The sequence below is a fragment of the Apis florea genome, unplaced genomic scaffold (assembly GCF_048593485.1).
Source record: "Apis florea isolate Af1SG1 unplaced genomic scaffold, ASM4859348v1 contig_1789_pilon, whole genome shotgun sequence".
In the NCBI taxonomy this organism is placed as follows: domain Eukaryota; kingdom Metazoa; phylum Arthropoda; class Insecta; order Hymenoptera; family Apidae; genus Apis; species Apis florea.
Window position 1 is genome coordinate 725,060 of NW_028256481.1, and position 14,798 is coordinate 739,857.

The 14,798-nt window shown below is 31.3% G+C and overlaps 1 protein-coding gene across 29 annotated transcripts in view; it reads right to left on the bottom strand.

Annotated features, from left to right (window-relative positions):
* The window catches only part of LOC100867579 (uncharacterized), a 200,349-nt gene that overhangs the window by 18,496 nt on the left and 167,055 nt on the right, over positions 1 to 14,798 (bottom strand). For 21 of the 29 annotated variants that reach the window (XM_086911459.1, XM_086911475.1, XM_086911487.1 and 18 more), the window contains 3 exons: positions 14,401 to 14,580; positions 11,030 to 11,135; positions 4,283 to 4,371 (listed from right to left, as the gene is read on the bottom strand). In XM_086911459.1, coding sequence (XP_086767585.1) covers positions 4,283 to 4,371; positions 11,030 to 11,135; positions 14,401 to 14,580 — 375 coding nt within the window. The remainder of the gene's footprint in view (positions 1 to 4,282; positions 4,372 to 11,029; positions 11,136 to 14,400; positions 14,581 to 14,798) is intronic. The other 8 variants (XM_086911522.1, XM_086911505.1, XM_086911485.1 and 5 more) reach the window with 3 other exon arrangements.

Here is a 14,798-nt window from a genome sequence, read left to right on the forward strand (position 1 = left end):
GATTACGCGAGGTATTTGATCGTTAATTGGATTAATAACTGAATTAGTTATTTTGATTTGTCAATTGGTTAATAATATTTTTATCACAATATGAAAATGTGCAATTTTTCACATTGAATTTTAAATTTTCAGTCTTTATTTCTTAATAACTACGAATTTATAAGACTTAAAGAGAATGTTGAAAATATTTGAAAAAGGAATCTATTATTTTTTAAATTATATTTAGTTTGTAAAGAGTCCTATGAGATTGTTTAAAATGATAAATAAACAAAACTATATTCACTAACAAAAACTTTAAATTTGAATTTAATATAAAAGATACCATTAAAATTGCACATTGAGCCTCATGTAATGAAAAATAAAAAAATATTCCAATCATTAATTATTTTTTTGATCAGCAATTGATAGTTAAATTCATAATAGATGATTGAACTCAATCGCTATTTTTGACAATCAATCCTTAACTGTACATTATCCTTCATAAAATATCCTATCTTTTTTTTTATTTTTCAGGTAGATATATGAAAACATTTACATTTTGTTCACTTTTTAAATTCATCAATGTAATCATTTAAAAATGAATAACACCAAAGAAATAAATAAAACTTCATTTTTTTCAAGAAGCAGTAAAATAAAAATTCAGATTTGTCTGACATTTCTCTGAATCATTAATCAAAAATCAAAAATTTTTTTAAATCGACCCCAACACTTAATATGTCGGATATTACTTTTTTTCTTTGCAGGCTCGAGGAAATAAAATCCTCGACAAGTGAAACCATCATCGTTATGAAAAATTCCGGTGCTCGAGTAAATTCAAACGAAATATGCATAATGTATGTCTGAAATACGGTGTAATTTGAAACAAAAGTGGCTCGATTCTTTTTACTGGTCGAGTATCCTCTTTCTTTCCAGGCCACCAATAAACTTACGATTTAGCAGAATTCTCCGGTTAACTCGACGACCTACAGGGTGAGTCATTTAAATTCAATTCCCCTTATTTAAATTATCCTCGAAATTATTTATTAAAAATATTATATTTCGAACGAAAATTGTGTGATTTCGAAAAGAAAATAATTTGATTGCAGTATATTAATTTCTTAGCAAGTTAAATAATCGTACAAAGGATATTTAACGACAATTTTCTTTTTTTCAATTCAAAGTAGAGATATTTGAATTTCATTAATAATCGATCTTTAAACATTTTTAAACATCCATTAATCTAAACAAAAAAAATTTAGGTTTCTAAATGATTCGTCAACCACTTTGGCAATCAAATATCTCCTCGATATACCAGCTCATCATTTCCTATATTAAAATACAAGAATCTATAATACAATAAATATATATATATATATATAATAAAAAGTAGAAATAACTATAATCATTCTTATATTTTATAATAAGAAAATGATTTAACCTACGAAAACGTACGATTCCATTTGAAGAAAAAAGAAAAACTGCATTTGCACCAAATTATTTCCACTAAAATATTTTTTCCCGTACAACAATCACGTTCGAAAATATTCAAAAAAAAAAAAAAAGAAAAAGAAAAAGAGAAAAAAAAATTCCACGATTCAAACGACTCACCCTGTATAAAAATATGTATATATAATACACCCTTTCTGTAAAAACGTCGCGACTCTCTCCTCGCCGAGGATCGTGCATTACCAGAATATCGATTGCGACTCGTTTCGTCGATATGATACATTCGATACAGATATAGAAAAACGAGAGAGGTGCTGCACGGTGATTTTATCGGCGTTCCACTCGACCGCGAACCAGCTGACTTAATTAACGATTCGAAACGATCATTTTTCCTTTTTTTTTTTTTTCTTCTCTCTTTTTTCCCTTTTCCATTTGTTCCTATCCTGCGAGATATCCGAGAACCGAGACGTCGATTTGATAAATATGCGAGCATACTTACGGTTTTAAACCTTGAAAAAAAGTGAAGAATAATGAGTTAAGAGAGCACAAGGGATGGATGGAGTCGAGTTTTTTTTTTTTTTTTTTTTTGTATCTTTTCTGTAAGCCGTGGTTAGAAATTTTTTCTTTCTTTTTAGTGCGCAGGTGTGTGTAATTTGGTCACATCCATCGTCAGAAGAGAGAATTCATTTTCGGTTCCTTACTGCGAGGAAGACATCCCCCCCTTTTTTTCTTTTTTTTTTTTTATATCTCTTCTGTGACACAAATAGTAGCGGCTCGAGCAGTTATTGTTTAAATTTATATCATATATATTTTATGTTTCGAGGGTACGTGTTATTTGCTGCCACCAACGTTTCTACTTTTTCTTCTGTAACTGAGCTTCACTGGTTTTCTTTTTTTTTTTTTTCGGTAAAATTAAGTCACGCATCAAGCGTTGGACGATGACTTCAGGAAATCCCTTTTGTGTGTCAAGACAAAGTGTACGGTATAAACAATTTTATATTTTGAAGTTTTGAAGAAGAAGAAGAAGGATTTCTCGTAAAACAAATTTTCTGCGAAGAAGAAAAATTGTTTTGAGAATTTCTTTTTATAAATTCATCCCTGTTCTTTGCTATTTCATTCGTGCTATTTCAATCCCTTCCTTCCTCCAACTTCTCGTGTAATAATACGATTAAACACGGCCGTGGAAAACGTACTTACATCAGTCTCAACACAAAAAGAACGCCGTATCCATCCATCATCGTCTTTGTCGCCGGAACGACAATGCAATTTAACGGCTACTTGTTTCTCAGTTTATTAAATGAGAAGAGGCAGGTGATCGTACTGTGCCATACGTGTACTGGCATGCTCGCATGCGTGCTCGATAAGATCATGCATGTGCTTTCTTTCGTGATTTCCATGCAGGTGTTTCAAAGCGTGAATTATATATATATATATATAAACTGTCACGTCATTCCGCAACCGGGGTGACAAGCAATTTTAAATCTGGATCTTGAACTTTACATCGATTTCACTTCCGGAATCTAGACATTCTAAACAGAATGTTTAAATTTGTTCTCTTCTCAACAGGGGAAAAGAAGAAAGGAAAGAACTCGTTCTGAACTTTTGCATTGAATTTTATATGAGAAATAAAAGAGGGAAAATAGATAATAATCTAGTGTGCAAATATATTTGAGAATAATTCGATTTTTCCGATAGTGTCTTCACTTTAAAACTGCATTTAGAAGGGTCTCAATATCTTGGGAAAAAAAAAATCCCAAAAATAGCTTTCACTTTCTATACAAAAAAATATTCTCGAGAATATCTCTTATATGTAAGGATATGTTGATTCTTGTCAAAATAAAGATAGAAAAGTGTCAATCGAAGCTTATTTATCGAATTAAATAAAACGATCGAGAGAGGCTCCATCCAGCATAAATCTCAAATCACTTGATACGCGAGCCTTCGATTAGATCATAGATTTATTTATTTATTTATGGATCCACTCATCGATGTGTCGTTTTTCCATTCTACAAAATTGCGCAAAACAACATTTGAGAATGGAACACTCGAGAATTACTCTCGAAAATCGACTGAATGGACACTGGCCTGCGATGTCCTCACTCTTGACACTCCTCGGCCAACTGACTCGAAAAACAACTTATTAATAGCCCCTTCCGGTAAAGATAAAGCGTTAACAACACCACTCGGCGGAAAATAGACTTCTATTCTCAAATATATATCACGATGTACATTTTCCACGTCCAACGATCTTGCTTGCCCATCCAATTATCCATCAGCACGCAAGATACGATATGAACGACTCAAATATATATATATATATAATTCCAATAATTTGTCGAACCATCAATTCAATGCCTCCGAATTCCAAGAAATCAACGTTAACCAGTTCCAACCAGAGTCGTGTATCATGCATATCCGGTCACAGCCCTTGCTTGTAAAATGTATAAGAAGCAACAACCGCTTCCACTGCTAAACAATGCTTTCTGGCTCGTGCAATACGCATCACAGATTGGAATTTCAAATTCCCAAAAAATAAAAATAAAAATAAAAATAAAAAGGAAAAAAAAAAAAAAAATCTCTCTGGAAGAAGAAGGGAGAAGTCGTTGAATATTGAGGAATCAGATCTCAGGAATCACAGGACTAATTTGGATGATCCTGGATGGGATATTTTTTCCAGAAGTAAACGTGTACATATACATTCGAATATAGTGGGAGGAAAAAGTTCGTTTTCGACGACGAAGCGTGGTTGTTCGAAGAAAAGGAACGGAGGGGGTGGGGGTGGGCGACGAGGAGGATACGGTTTCGTACGGTCGATTTGGTCGGTGGTCGTTCGCCGGAGGACCTCGCTGAAGCTTACCCTCTTCCCTTGCTTTCCCCGGGCACCCTTCTCTCCCGGCAGACCGGGTGGTCCCGTCGGACCCAGCTCCCCCTTCTCGCCCTGGGGCCCTGTGTGCGTGTACATCACGTGCATAAAATAATACATGACACGTCCGCTCGTTTCGCACTCTCTCTCTCTCTCTCTCTCTCTCTCTCTCTCTCTCTCTCTCTCTCTCTCGCGTTTCATCGTGCATAAATCACATATCGATTACGCTATTATCGGAGGGAAACTACCCCCTCTTTCGAGGGGTTGGGATTATTATTCTTCTATCGTATTTCTCTCTATCGTGTGTGTGTGTGTGTATGTGTAAGTATTTTTTGGAGGAAGAAAAAGAATTGGAATGAGTTTTTAAATAAAATTATGTGTGTGTGTGTGTGTGTGTATATTGATTTTTGAGGAGGAGAATTAGCATCTGGTGTTTCTTCGAAGGCGCGGATTATTACGATAAATTGACGCGATATTAACCCACTTAAGCGTCGGCCAATTCTTAGAAATTCTTGCGGTTTGAAGACGTTTGAAACTAACATTTGACTGAGTTTATACGCGATATTTCACCTTCTTCTCCCCTTCCATTCGATCGAATTCACAGAAGTCGAATCCTCCCCGTTTAAACCGGTCTCTCTCGACTCTTAAGTGGGCAATGCTTTGTGCTCCATCTTTAACGCGCGTGCAACGTGAGAGTTTTAAAGAATTTAAAGAAAAATCGTTTTTTCGAAACGAATTCGAAGAAATTGATGTTGAAAGTTTGCGGGTAAAGATTTTAATTTTCTGACGTGCTGATTCTTTCGTCTAATTTCGCGAAAGTAATATAATAGTGTGAAAGTAAAATTGTTTGTATGGATGTGGATGTACGTACCGTTAAAGCCTGTGTTGTGCAAGGACAAGTAACATTGTTATACACAAATCTTAATTATAACATGTATCTTAAAGGAAAAGGAGAGGGAGGAGGATTTTTGAGGAAGTTTCTTTTTTCTGCATATACATTTACAAATTCGAAGATTAACTAACTCTTGCCTCTTCATTCACACATGTTTAACTATATACAACGAACGAGAGAGAATTATGAATTAATAATAAGAAAAATTGGAATACGTGGCATCAGAAAAATTTAAATTTTATTGCTACCCATTTTCTGTATTATTATTATTATTATTATTATTATTATCACTTCATCGATTTTACAAAAAACAATATTTTCAATATTCATTTATATTTATTTGTCAGTTGTATTTGCTCGTGTTTTAATTAGCTCTAAGTCTAAGAACGTTTCATTATATTTTACATACATGACAAATTTTTATTCGTCTCGCACATCCTCACTCCAGATGTATAAAATACACGAATTAACGTTGGAACACTTTTGGAAATAAGGAATAAATGAATGAACGGAGGCCTGAGAGGCTGGACTTAGGCATTTGATAGCCGAGCTCGATCGTAAATCGCTTTTGTTGCGCTCACTGCTTTCCACGCACATGTACGTGGACAAATGATCACGAGAAAGCGCAGAAAACGTGTGATATACTATCAGGATCACCGTTCCCCTGTCCGATTGATTTGTTACCTTCTCACGTATTTCGTGGGTGGATTTATACCCCAGTTATACAGGGTGTTTTATTTGAAATTTATATTGTTGGTTTGTTTGAAAAGGATTTATAATAATTGTTTATTTATAATGATTATTTATAAAATTATTCAATTCTATTAATATCGGCGGAAGAAACTTGTTAATTTTGTCTTATATCTCGATCAAATTAATTATACGATCCTTCGCGTCGATTGAAATCCTTTCTTTACTGTTTTACAAATAATTTTCAAAATTTTCGTTTATTCGTGTAAACAGCGTCGATCGATTAATGAAATTTGATCGAAAAATCTTGGCACACCCTGTACGTGTTATTTCTTCTCGCACATACACTGCATGGATGGATATACTGCAAATCCAGAAGTCAGATTATTCGATAAGTAGTTAAGATAAACATTTCTCTTGGTTACACAATCATTTTTATATTTCATTGAGCAAATACCAAAGACAAGTAATAAATCTCGCGCAATGTTCATTATTGGAATGGTTTGGAAAGCTTACTACAATTTTTTCGGTTTCAAATACTAATCCGAGATTAGAAGAGAATTATTTATTGCCCACATTCACTGCGAAGTGAAAACATTTTCTCGTAAATTATCGAATGTTGGCATAAAGTTATGCAATTTTTACCTATCGCACGAATTTTATTTTTCGCGAGAAATTTTTGTAGAGGAACCGATGATATTTAAATAAATAATTACTTACTTGAAAGGTTTTTTTCTTTTTTACATTCGATGATAATAAACATTTATTTTTTTTAACGGCCTTTCTCTTTTAAAATTTAAAATAACGCGCCCACCTCGTGGATACCGAAATCCATAATGCCAATATTCGATCACCAGCCCTGTGGAAGCAATAATAGAGTTTGCCCTAATAAAATATTGCTTTTATTCGGTGAACTCGAAAAATCGACGAATTGAATCGAAAAGAGATATCAATAATTCGAATTACTCTCGAATTAAAAATGAAAATTCAAAAGTTAAAGCACCCTTTCTATTTCTATTCACATGTTCCACGATCCATATTTTATATATAATAGCTCTAACTACGAATTGAAAACAACTCGTTCCAATTATTTTCCTTCGTTCAAGATTAAAATCGAGAAGAGAATATCCCGAATATCCCAACACGAATCGAATCTTCATAGTTTCATAAATTAAATTTAAATCCAGAGAAAGATCCAGGAATTTTATTAAATTCTTGGCTATCAATTAGTTATCAATTTCGAGAAGCGTTTCGAGAGAGACAATCGATTCGTTAACGGTACGAATGTCGCGAATTCAGTATATCAGATTCACAGTTGTTGGTATCATCCCATAGTGAACGCTTGGAGGACTTGAATAACAGTTACATCTCTAAAGGGGCATTAACTGTACTACATTCCAATCGATTGAAACGAAGGCTGTATAGGAGGCGCACCTTAATGCGAATCAATTCCAGTGCAAGAAGATAGCGGCTAGATTAGTGAAATCTGATCACGTTCAACTTTGTACGTGTGTAACCATTCGAACCGAGTGTGCTTCCTCGTTCACTGTCACTTTTCCTCGTGCTTGTTTTCTTACAGGTCGAATTAACGTTGCGGTAAAAACGTGACGAAACAATTTATCAAACCCTTTGCACACTTGTACTTATATCTGAGAAGGTTACCAAGCAATTTTTTTTTTTATATTTTAGATTGAAATGACGACATTTTTCTGGGAATATATTACTACAAGTTAGCTTAAAAATGTATAAAATAAATTTTGTAAATCTCAATCCTTTGATCAATGAAGATTTATGCATTATCTTTTATTTGTTTATTTTATTTTATTTATATTTAAGCAGAAACTAAAAGAAAACAAGAGGTTAACTTGTACTTATTCTTCACGTTCTAAAGAAGTACAATTTGTGTTAAAAACATCTAACTCGTTTTTCTAATCTTTGTTATAAATTTTATAATTATTTGTTTTTAAAATACACAATTAACTTTTAAAAAAACTTTTATGTTTATTTGTATTAATTTTATTAATTAAATGTTAAAAAAGGTTTACTATTATTATTAACAAGTTTTATGTATTATATATATATCGACATTTACCCAAGAATGATACCACAACCAATGCCACAAGTTTAATAATACTGGATAAATACTAGGAGGGTACAAAGTTGGATTGGTTTCAATCTGTTATTGAATTGTTTGTGAATGGGATACATGTGTACATGTTTTATTGTGAGACAGTTTTAAGCAAATTACCTATTAGGAGAAATACTTCATCCTGAGATTATTTGTTTGCATGTATCATTAGATTATCCTAGAAAATATTATAAAGCTCGTAACATTTTTTTAATTAAATATACAAAGACATTTTTTTAATAAATAGTTTTAGAAAGTAAAAAGTATTTCTAACATTTTCTAGAACACTCTAACAAAAAGATTAAAATATGAATATGAATACACAAAACAAAAACTGGATGCAAATATCTTTTTGCATTTACATAGAGTATTAATGTATTCGTGGGCGATTTTTGAAGAGTCGATTTTAGACTGAACAAACATGAAAGTTGGTATGCAAAAATTCTGCTCGACTCATCAATCAATTTTGCATTATATCAAGATGGAGATAGGATGAGACAATATTGAAAAAGAAGAAAAATTCTAAACAAAAAAAAAAAAAAAAAAAAAAAAATAATAACAATTTATAAATTTTTCAAATTATAGGAATATTTTTATCATTTAAATTATCTGACAAATTCATTCTCCATCTTGCTTCTTCCAAAAAATGTTATTTACAACTTAATAAATAATTGTCGATCGATATTTTTGAATAGCACTTTTCATATTTATTTCATTGTCTAAAGATCGATCGTTCGATATATCAACATCCCTGTAAATACGTATAAAGGGTGTTCATTTTTTTAATTAATTTTGATCAACCGCGTACGAATATATCATAGAAACGATGAACGATATTAAAAATATATTCGAAAATGGAATTGCTTTGTTTCAAAGTGGATCCTTTTTTTGAGAGAATAGAACTTTTCTTCCTAACGCATCACAAGGATATTCTTTCTTTGCTTTGTTAAATCATGTCACATGCTCTTTTAACTGTACCACAGCTCAAGGCTATCGAGAGATACCTCTAATGCTTCAGTCATCCTGTTCTTTCAATCATCATTTCTTTTCATCTAACTATGTCAAGGGAGGAAGTGAAATTATTTCTCTGAACATAACACAAGGGATGACTTTCTTTACAATCTACACTATTCGAAAAGTGACATTGATAAATTGAACATTTGTGAATTTTAACAGGGAATTGCGTGATTCTTGTAAAGCAAATACTGTAATTTTAAATACTCAAATATTGAATAATATATATTTTAATAATAATTGGGAAAAATAAAATATAGATATTATTATTTTTTGAAATTATTCTTGAATTGAATTTAGAAATTAAATGTACACGTAAACGAAGAATATTTTTGAAATTGAAATTTTGAATACATTTGCTCGAAGAAGAAAATTGCTTATCTCCAAAATAATCTTCCTCGGAAACAAAGCAAGCAGTTTCAAGAATATTCGTAGGCTTGATTAAAAGTCAAAATTTCCTCCAACTTTTTAAAGATTATATCAAACGAGAGATTTGAATTGATATTCAAATTCTTTGTAAAATAATATTTTTACGAATCAAAATTTTTTCACCTACATTTTTTCAATAATAAAAAAATATATATATTCTCCTGTTATCAGTTGAAATTTTGAAACGATAATTTTAAATATTAATAATTTTTATCTTAAATAATTCTTCTCAAACAATTATAGATATATTATAAAAAATACTTCAAAAAAAAGTTATATAATTGAACGTTTAATTAACAATAAATATTTAAATTGCAATCCATCTTTTTGGAAACGTAGCTTTGCTTGAACAAGCAAATTTGCCAGAGTGAAAATCTTTAAGTAAATGTAAAGCTTCTTTGCTTAATTTTCTGCGTATTTTGGATTGAAATCATTAATAGATTGTAGACGAAGAAAAAATACAGTAAAAATTCAAAAAAAGGCCAATTGAGATAATGAGCGTACAAATATAATTTGTTTCCCAAATTTTCTGCCTAAATGAACACGAATAATCTTGTTGTAATTGGTAATATGAATCTTCTGTTTTCTAATACCATGTCTTGCACGAAAATTTACACGTTCTCTCTAATATAATATAATACTTGATACAATATACTTGATACAATTAAATATAATTTGGCTTTTACACATATTTGTATTCACTTTTTTTTTTTCTTGTAAAATTTATCATTATATATAATTCTAATAAAAAAATATTTAAAAAGGATAATTTAATTTAGAAAAAAAATGCAGATGGAAAATTTTGTTTCATAAAAATTATGCAGATTTAAATTTTTACATATTTTCTTGAAATCTTTTATAAAGTTCAAGGAACATCATAGATAATGTGATAATATTTACATGTACATTGTGCATGTAAATGAATGTACAAAGTGACATGAAACATCCACTTCAATGGAGGAGAAGAAAAAGCTTGTATAAATATAAATACTTGTTTAACATTCTTCCTGAACTATTATTATTTTTTTTAAAAGGAACACAACAGATCATGTCATCCAACTCAAAATTGCTCACTTTCTCTCAAGTTTTTCAAGAATTCTAAGTGCTCATAAATATTCCACAACACTTGATATTCTCAGAATTTTATTAAAAAACAATATTTCTCAGCAGAACAATACAATCTCAACTAACAAATATACCTTTCTATTTATACATATCTTTATTAGTGAAATTACAATATTACAACATTACATAAATAAGAATTCCTGTAAGAATTATTCTAATAAAATAATAATTCCAATAAAATTCTGTTAAATCAATTAAGTGCCAACTATACACGCTATTATTAAATGAATATTTATCATCAATAATATGTATCTTGTTATAAATCTCCTCCATTCAAAATGAATCTCACATGTTATGAGACACCTTATAAGTATAATCTTAAGAGACCTAGAAAACATAATTTAAATCGCTTCATGTGGTCTTATTATGCTGCATTAATATATTATGCGTATCAGTCTGGAGAGATTTTAAATTATACCGCGTGTATGTATATATATATATATGTATATGTATATATACTTACCAGGTGGTCCTGGTGGACCAGGGGGTCCTTCGAATACTCCAGTTGCAAATGGTTCCCCGTTCAAAGACGTTGTTATACCTCGGTCGCCTCTATCACCCTTGTCACCCTGCCGAGAATAACGTTGCTTCAATTAATGGACGTCTTGGAAGGAGATTAACGAGTTTGATAGGGAATCTGGCCTGGACATTTGATGTTGATATACATCATTTTTAATTTTAAAAATGCTAATTATCGGGAGATTGTGTTTCAGAACGTTTGAAATATTATGAGGCATTTGTATGTGATGTTTATTGTTTGTTGTAAATATTGCATTGTATTTCTTTTTTTTTTTTTAATTAGTATATTCAATGGGAAATTTTCTCCATGGATGAATTTTTCAAAGAATGTTATAAAAGTTTATCGATTTTAATATTTTGTCACATGAGAATGTTAAATCAATGTCAAGTGAATGTATTGAATTTTAAATAGGCTTGAAATTCAAGTTATTTTAGAGATTAAAGAAAATTTTTAGAAAAATTAAGGGATTAATGATAATGAATTTGCCGTATCCTTTAATAAAATGGAAGTTTGTTAAATTGTGCAGTAATTATTCCATCAAGATTTGTGAAATACAAACTTTTATGAAATTTATATTATTTCTACTTCTTCAATTATGTCAAAAAATGAAATTAATACTTGTGCGTTAATAATGTTATATTTCTTATGCAAAAATCAATTTCATCTCGATAATGAATAATTTATTTCGAATAAAATAAGGTCGTTTAATTTTGTTTCCAATTAATTATCATTTAAATACATAAATGAAACGAATTTGTTTAATTAAATTGCTCGTTGTTTCATTCTCTGTGAGAATCACAATACACGTATACATTAGACGATGCTACGTACAACACACACTCACAGAGACTACGTGCTAATTAGTTTAAGTGCAAAAGTATATTAGAGAACTAGAGAAAGCTTTACCATTAACTTTTACGAATGCAATTTTGCACAAATTTTATGGATATACATTTTCTTGAAATGTCTAACTTCCTAACAAGCATTTTCTTTCTTGATTTCCCTGATTTCATTTTTTCACAGAAATAAAGTTAGAAAAAGAAATGTTGGAAAATAAAAAAAATAATGAAATATTTCCACAAAAAATTGAAATTCAACAAGCACGCTCCGTTTCTTTCTTTCTTTCTTTCTTAATTTTTAGATACTCATCTCTTTAACATGAATTTTTTATCATTACAATAGTTACTATTAAATTCAATGAACCTATCTGAACTGATGAAATTCCTGGTATATGTAAAAAAAAAAAAAAAAAAAAAAAAAATATGTAAAGACAAAATAAATTTCTTAATAATAATAACAATAATGAAGAAGATAATAATCAAAATCTAATATTATTTATTCGTGAAAAAGCTATGTCTGGAGATCCTAATGGAATTAATCAATCTAGTTACAATTGTATTATAAATTTGATCATGATCCTGAAGATCTTAATCGTATTATATCGTATAATATCATGATAATAGAAAATTTTAAAACACCCTGTACACAGTCAACGACCACGAGAAAATCCATCGAGCACTTCGACAAAAGTAAAGTTGGCCAATAGTTGAAGTAAAAGGTTCGTAGACAGAAGGATTTTTAGAGGTATATAATAGATGGCCAATTGTAAAATGAAGCTTCTACGATCGCAGCCAATTAGGTCAATAAGAGGAATCAAAGAGAATCGGCCTAATCAAAGGCACCGTGAAGAGCCATAGTAGGGGGTCGATGCATCCTCTTCCTTCCCTTCTATTTGCTCGAATGTAAGCGTTGGCAGTTTTCCTCTCTAGAATTCTATACTTTGATCGTGGTTAATAAGCTTAATATTTTTGGAAAATGTATTCTGCCCATTGAACGAAATATTCGATCGAAGTGATTCGAAGCGTTACTCGATTGAGATATTAGAACACTTTGAACGTTCAGTAAAAGTATTATTTATTTATTGAATTATTTCAATGGAAAAATTAAATTATCGTGAGTGAGAAAATAATTGATTGGAAAGTAGCAAAAATTAAATAATACTGGATCTCAAAATCAAAAGATTATTTTTTAATCTTTAATTTTTTGGCCACAAAGATTATTAATATTAAACAAATTTCTTCTTTGGATTGGAAAGGTAAAAAATTTGTTGAAAAGCGAATTAAAAAGTTGGCTCAATTATAAGAAATGATCCTTGTAAAATTATACTTTTAAAGTGAATATGATAAAGATACAATTCTAGGTGATCCTTTTCGTGTTGCAACACAATATTCTTCAAGTTACAATGAAAATTGTACACTGACTTCTCGCTACGGTTTCTCCTTAATAAAAAGAAACTAAATAACGGATATATATATATATATATATATATATGTACAAAGTTTTATGTATTTTATATTCAAAACAAGAAAAGACTTTATAAACTCTGAGAGTTGATTTCATCCTTTCAAAGTGATTTTCTGCAAGAATGAAAGCTGTTCATTGCCACCAAGTTTCCAATTAAAATTAAAATTTTCAGGGTGAGTGAGTTCTCTTGTATCTTGAGTTAAGAAAATTTATCATCTCTTCTATTGAGTCAGAATATTTATTATATATGTTGAATAATTATTATACATTTATATTATTTCAAAAATGTTAATTCGTGAACATTGTAATCTTTGCTATAGGATAGCAAAATTACATGTAAAGGTCAGAACTCAAATTCCAATTCCAATACTCAATATGACCAGACAAAACTAGTTTATCAACGCCATCTGTCGTCAATCCTATTGCAAGTTTAACTAGTTAAACAATACCAATATTCCCTACTTGTTTTGACCAAGTTAAAATCAGCATTAACGAAACTAGTCAAAACTAGTCAGAAACAGTCTGCAGTGGCGATCCATCAAAACTTAACCCAATTGGCCAATACCTAGATACCAAAACTACTAATCAGCATCGAAATCGAATAAAGTGAATCAAAACCTAACCTAAAATTTGTCGATCCTAAAAATATTCAGAAACAACTTGGGACAATACAAGTTTACAAGTACAAAATAATATATTTAATATCGACAAGAAATTTTAAGAAAATAATGTGATCAAAAAGTTCATTTCCTATTTTCAATCCCGAATATAATTCTTTTAGAAACACTACTGCATTCCAAATCTATTAAGATTAAAAAAACAACATCATATCTCGACTGGAAAGCCCTTAAAAAAACAGACTTAAGTTTATTAATTATCGAGTTACAAACACTTTTCAATTTACTCCCAAATACTCGACAAATAAAATCTTCTAATAAATTTTCTAAGATCACTTGCACGAAAAATATATCGTGGAAAAAACGACGAGAAACGAAAGAGTGGCACGTTACCTTAGGACCCGGAAGTCCCGGTGTACCAGGTGGGCCGATCGGCCCGGCCGATCCCGGTGTTCCCTTTTCACCCGGCGGTCCAACGTCGCCCGGCGCTCCTTGCCTTCCCTCGTGGCCGGGAAGACCCTCGGCACCCGGAGGACCGGGTGGACCCGGTGGCCCAGGCTCGCCTGGCTCTCCCTGTTACGTTTCCAACAGTGTTACGTCGTTACCGCTTTCTTCCGGCGAGAGCCCTCGACAAGAGTGTCTCTCGGTGCTCGTCGGTTTGTGCCACGGGCGGAGAGAGAGAGAGAGAGAGAGAGAGAGAGAGAGAGAGAGAGAGAGACAGGGGGAGGGGGAGAGGGAAGGAGCAGTCGGAGAAAAATCGTCGGTGGTGAATCTTATTACAAAGAGGCTAG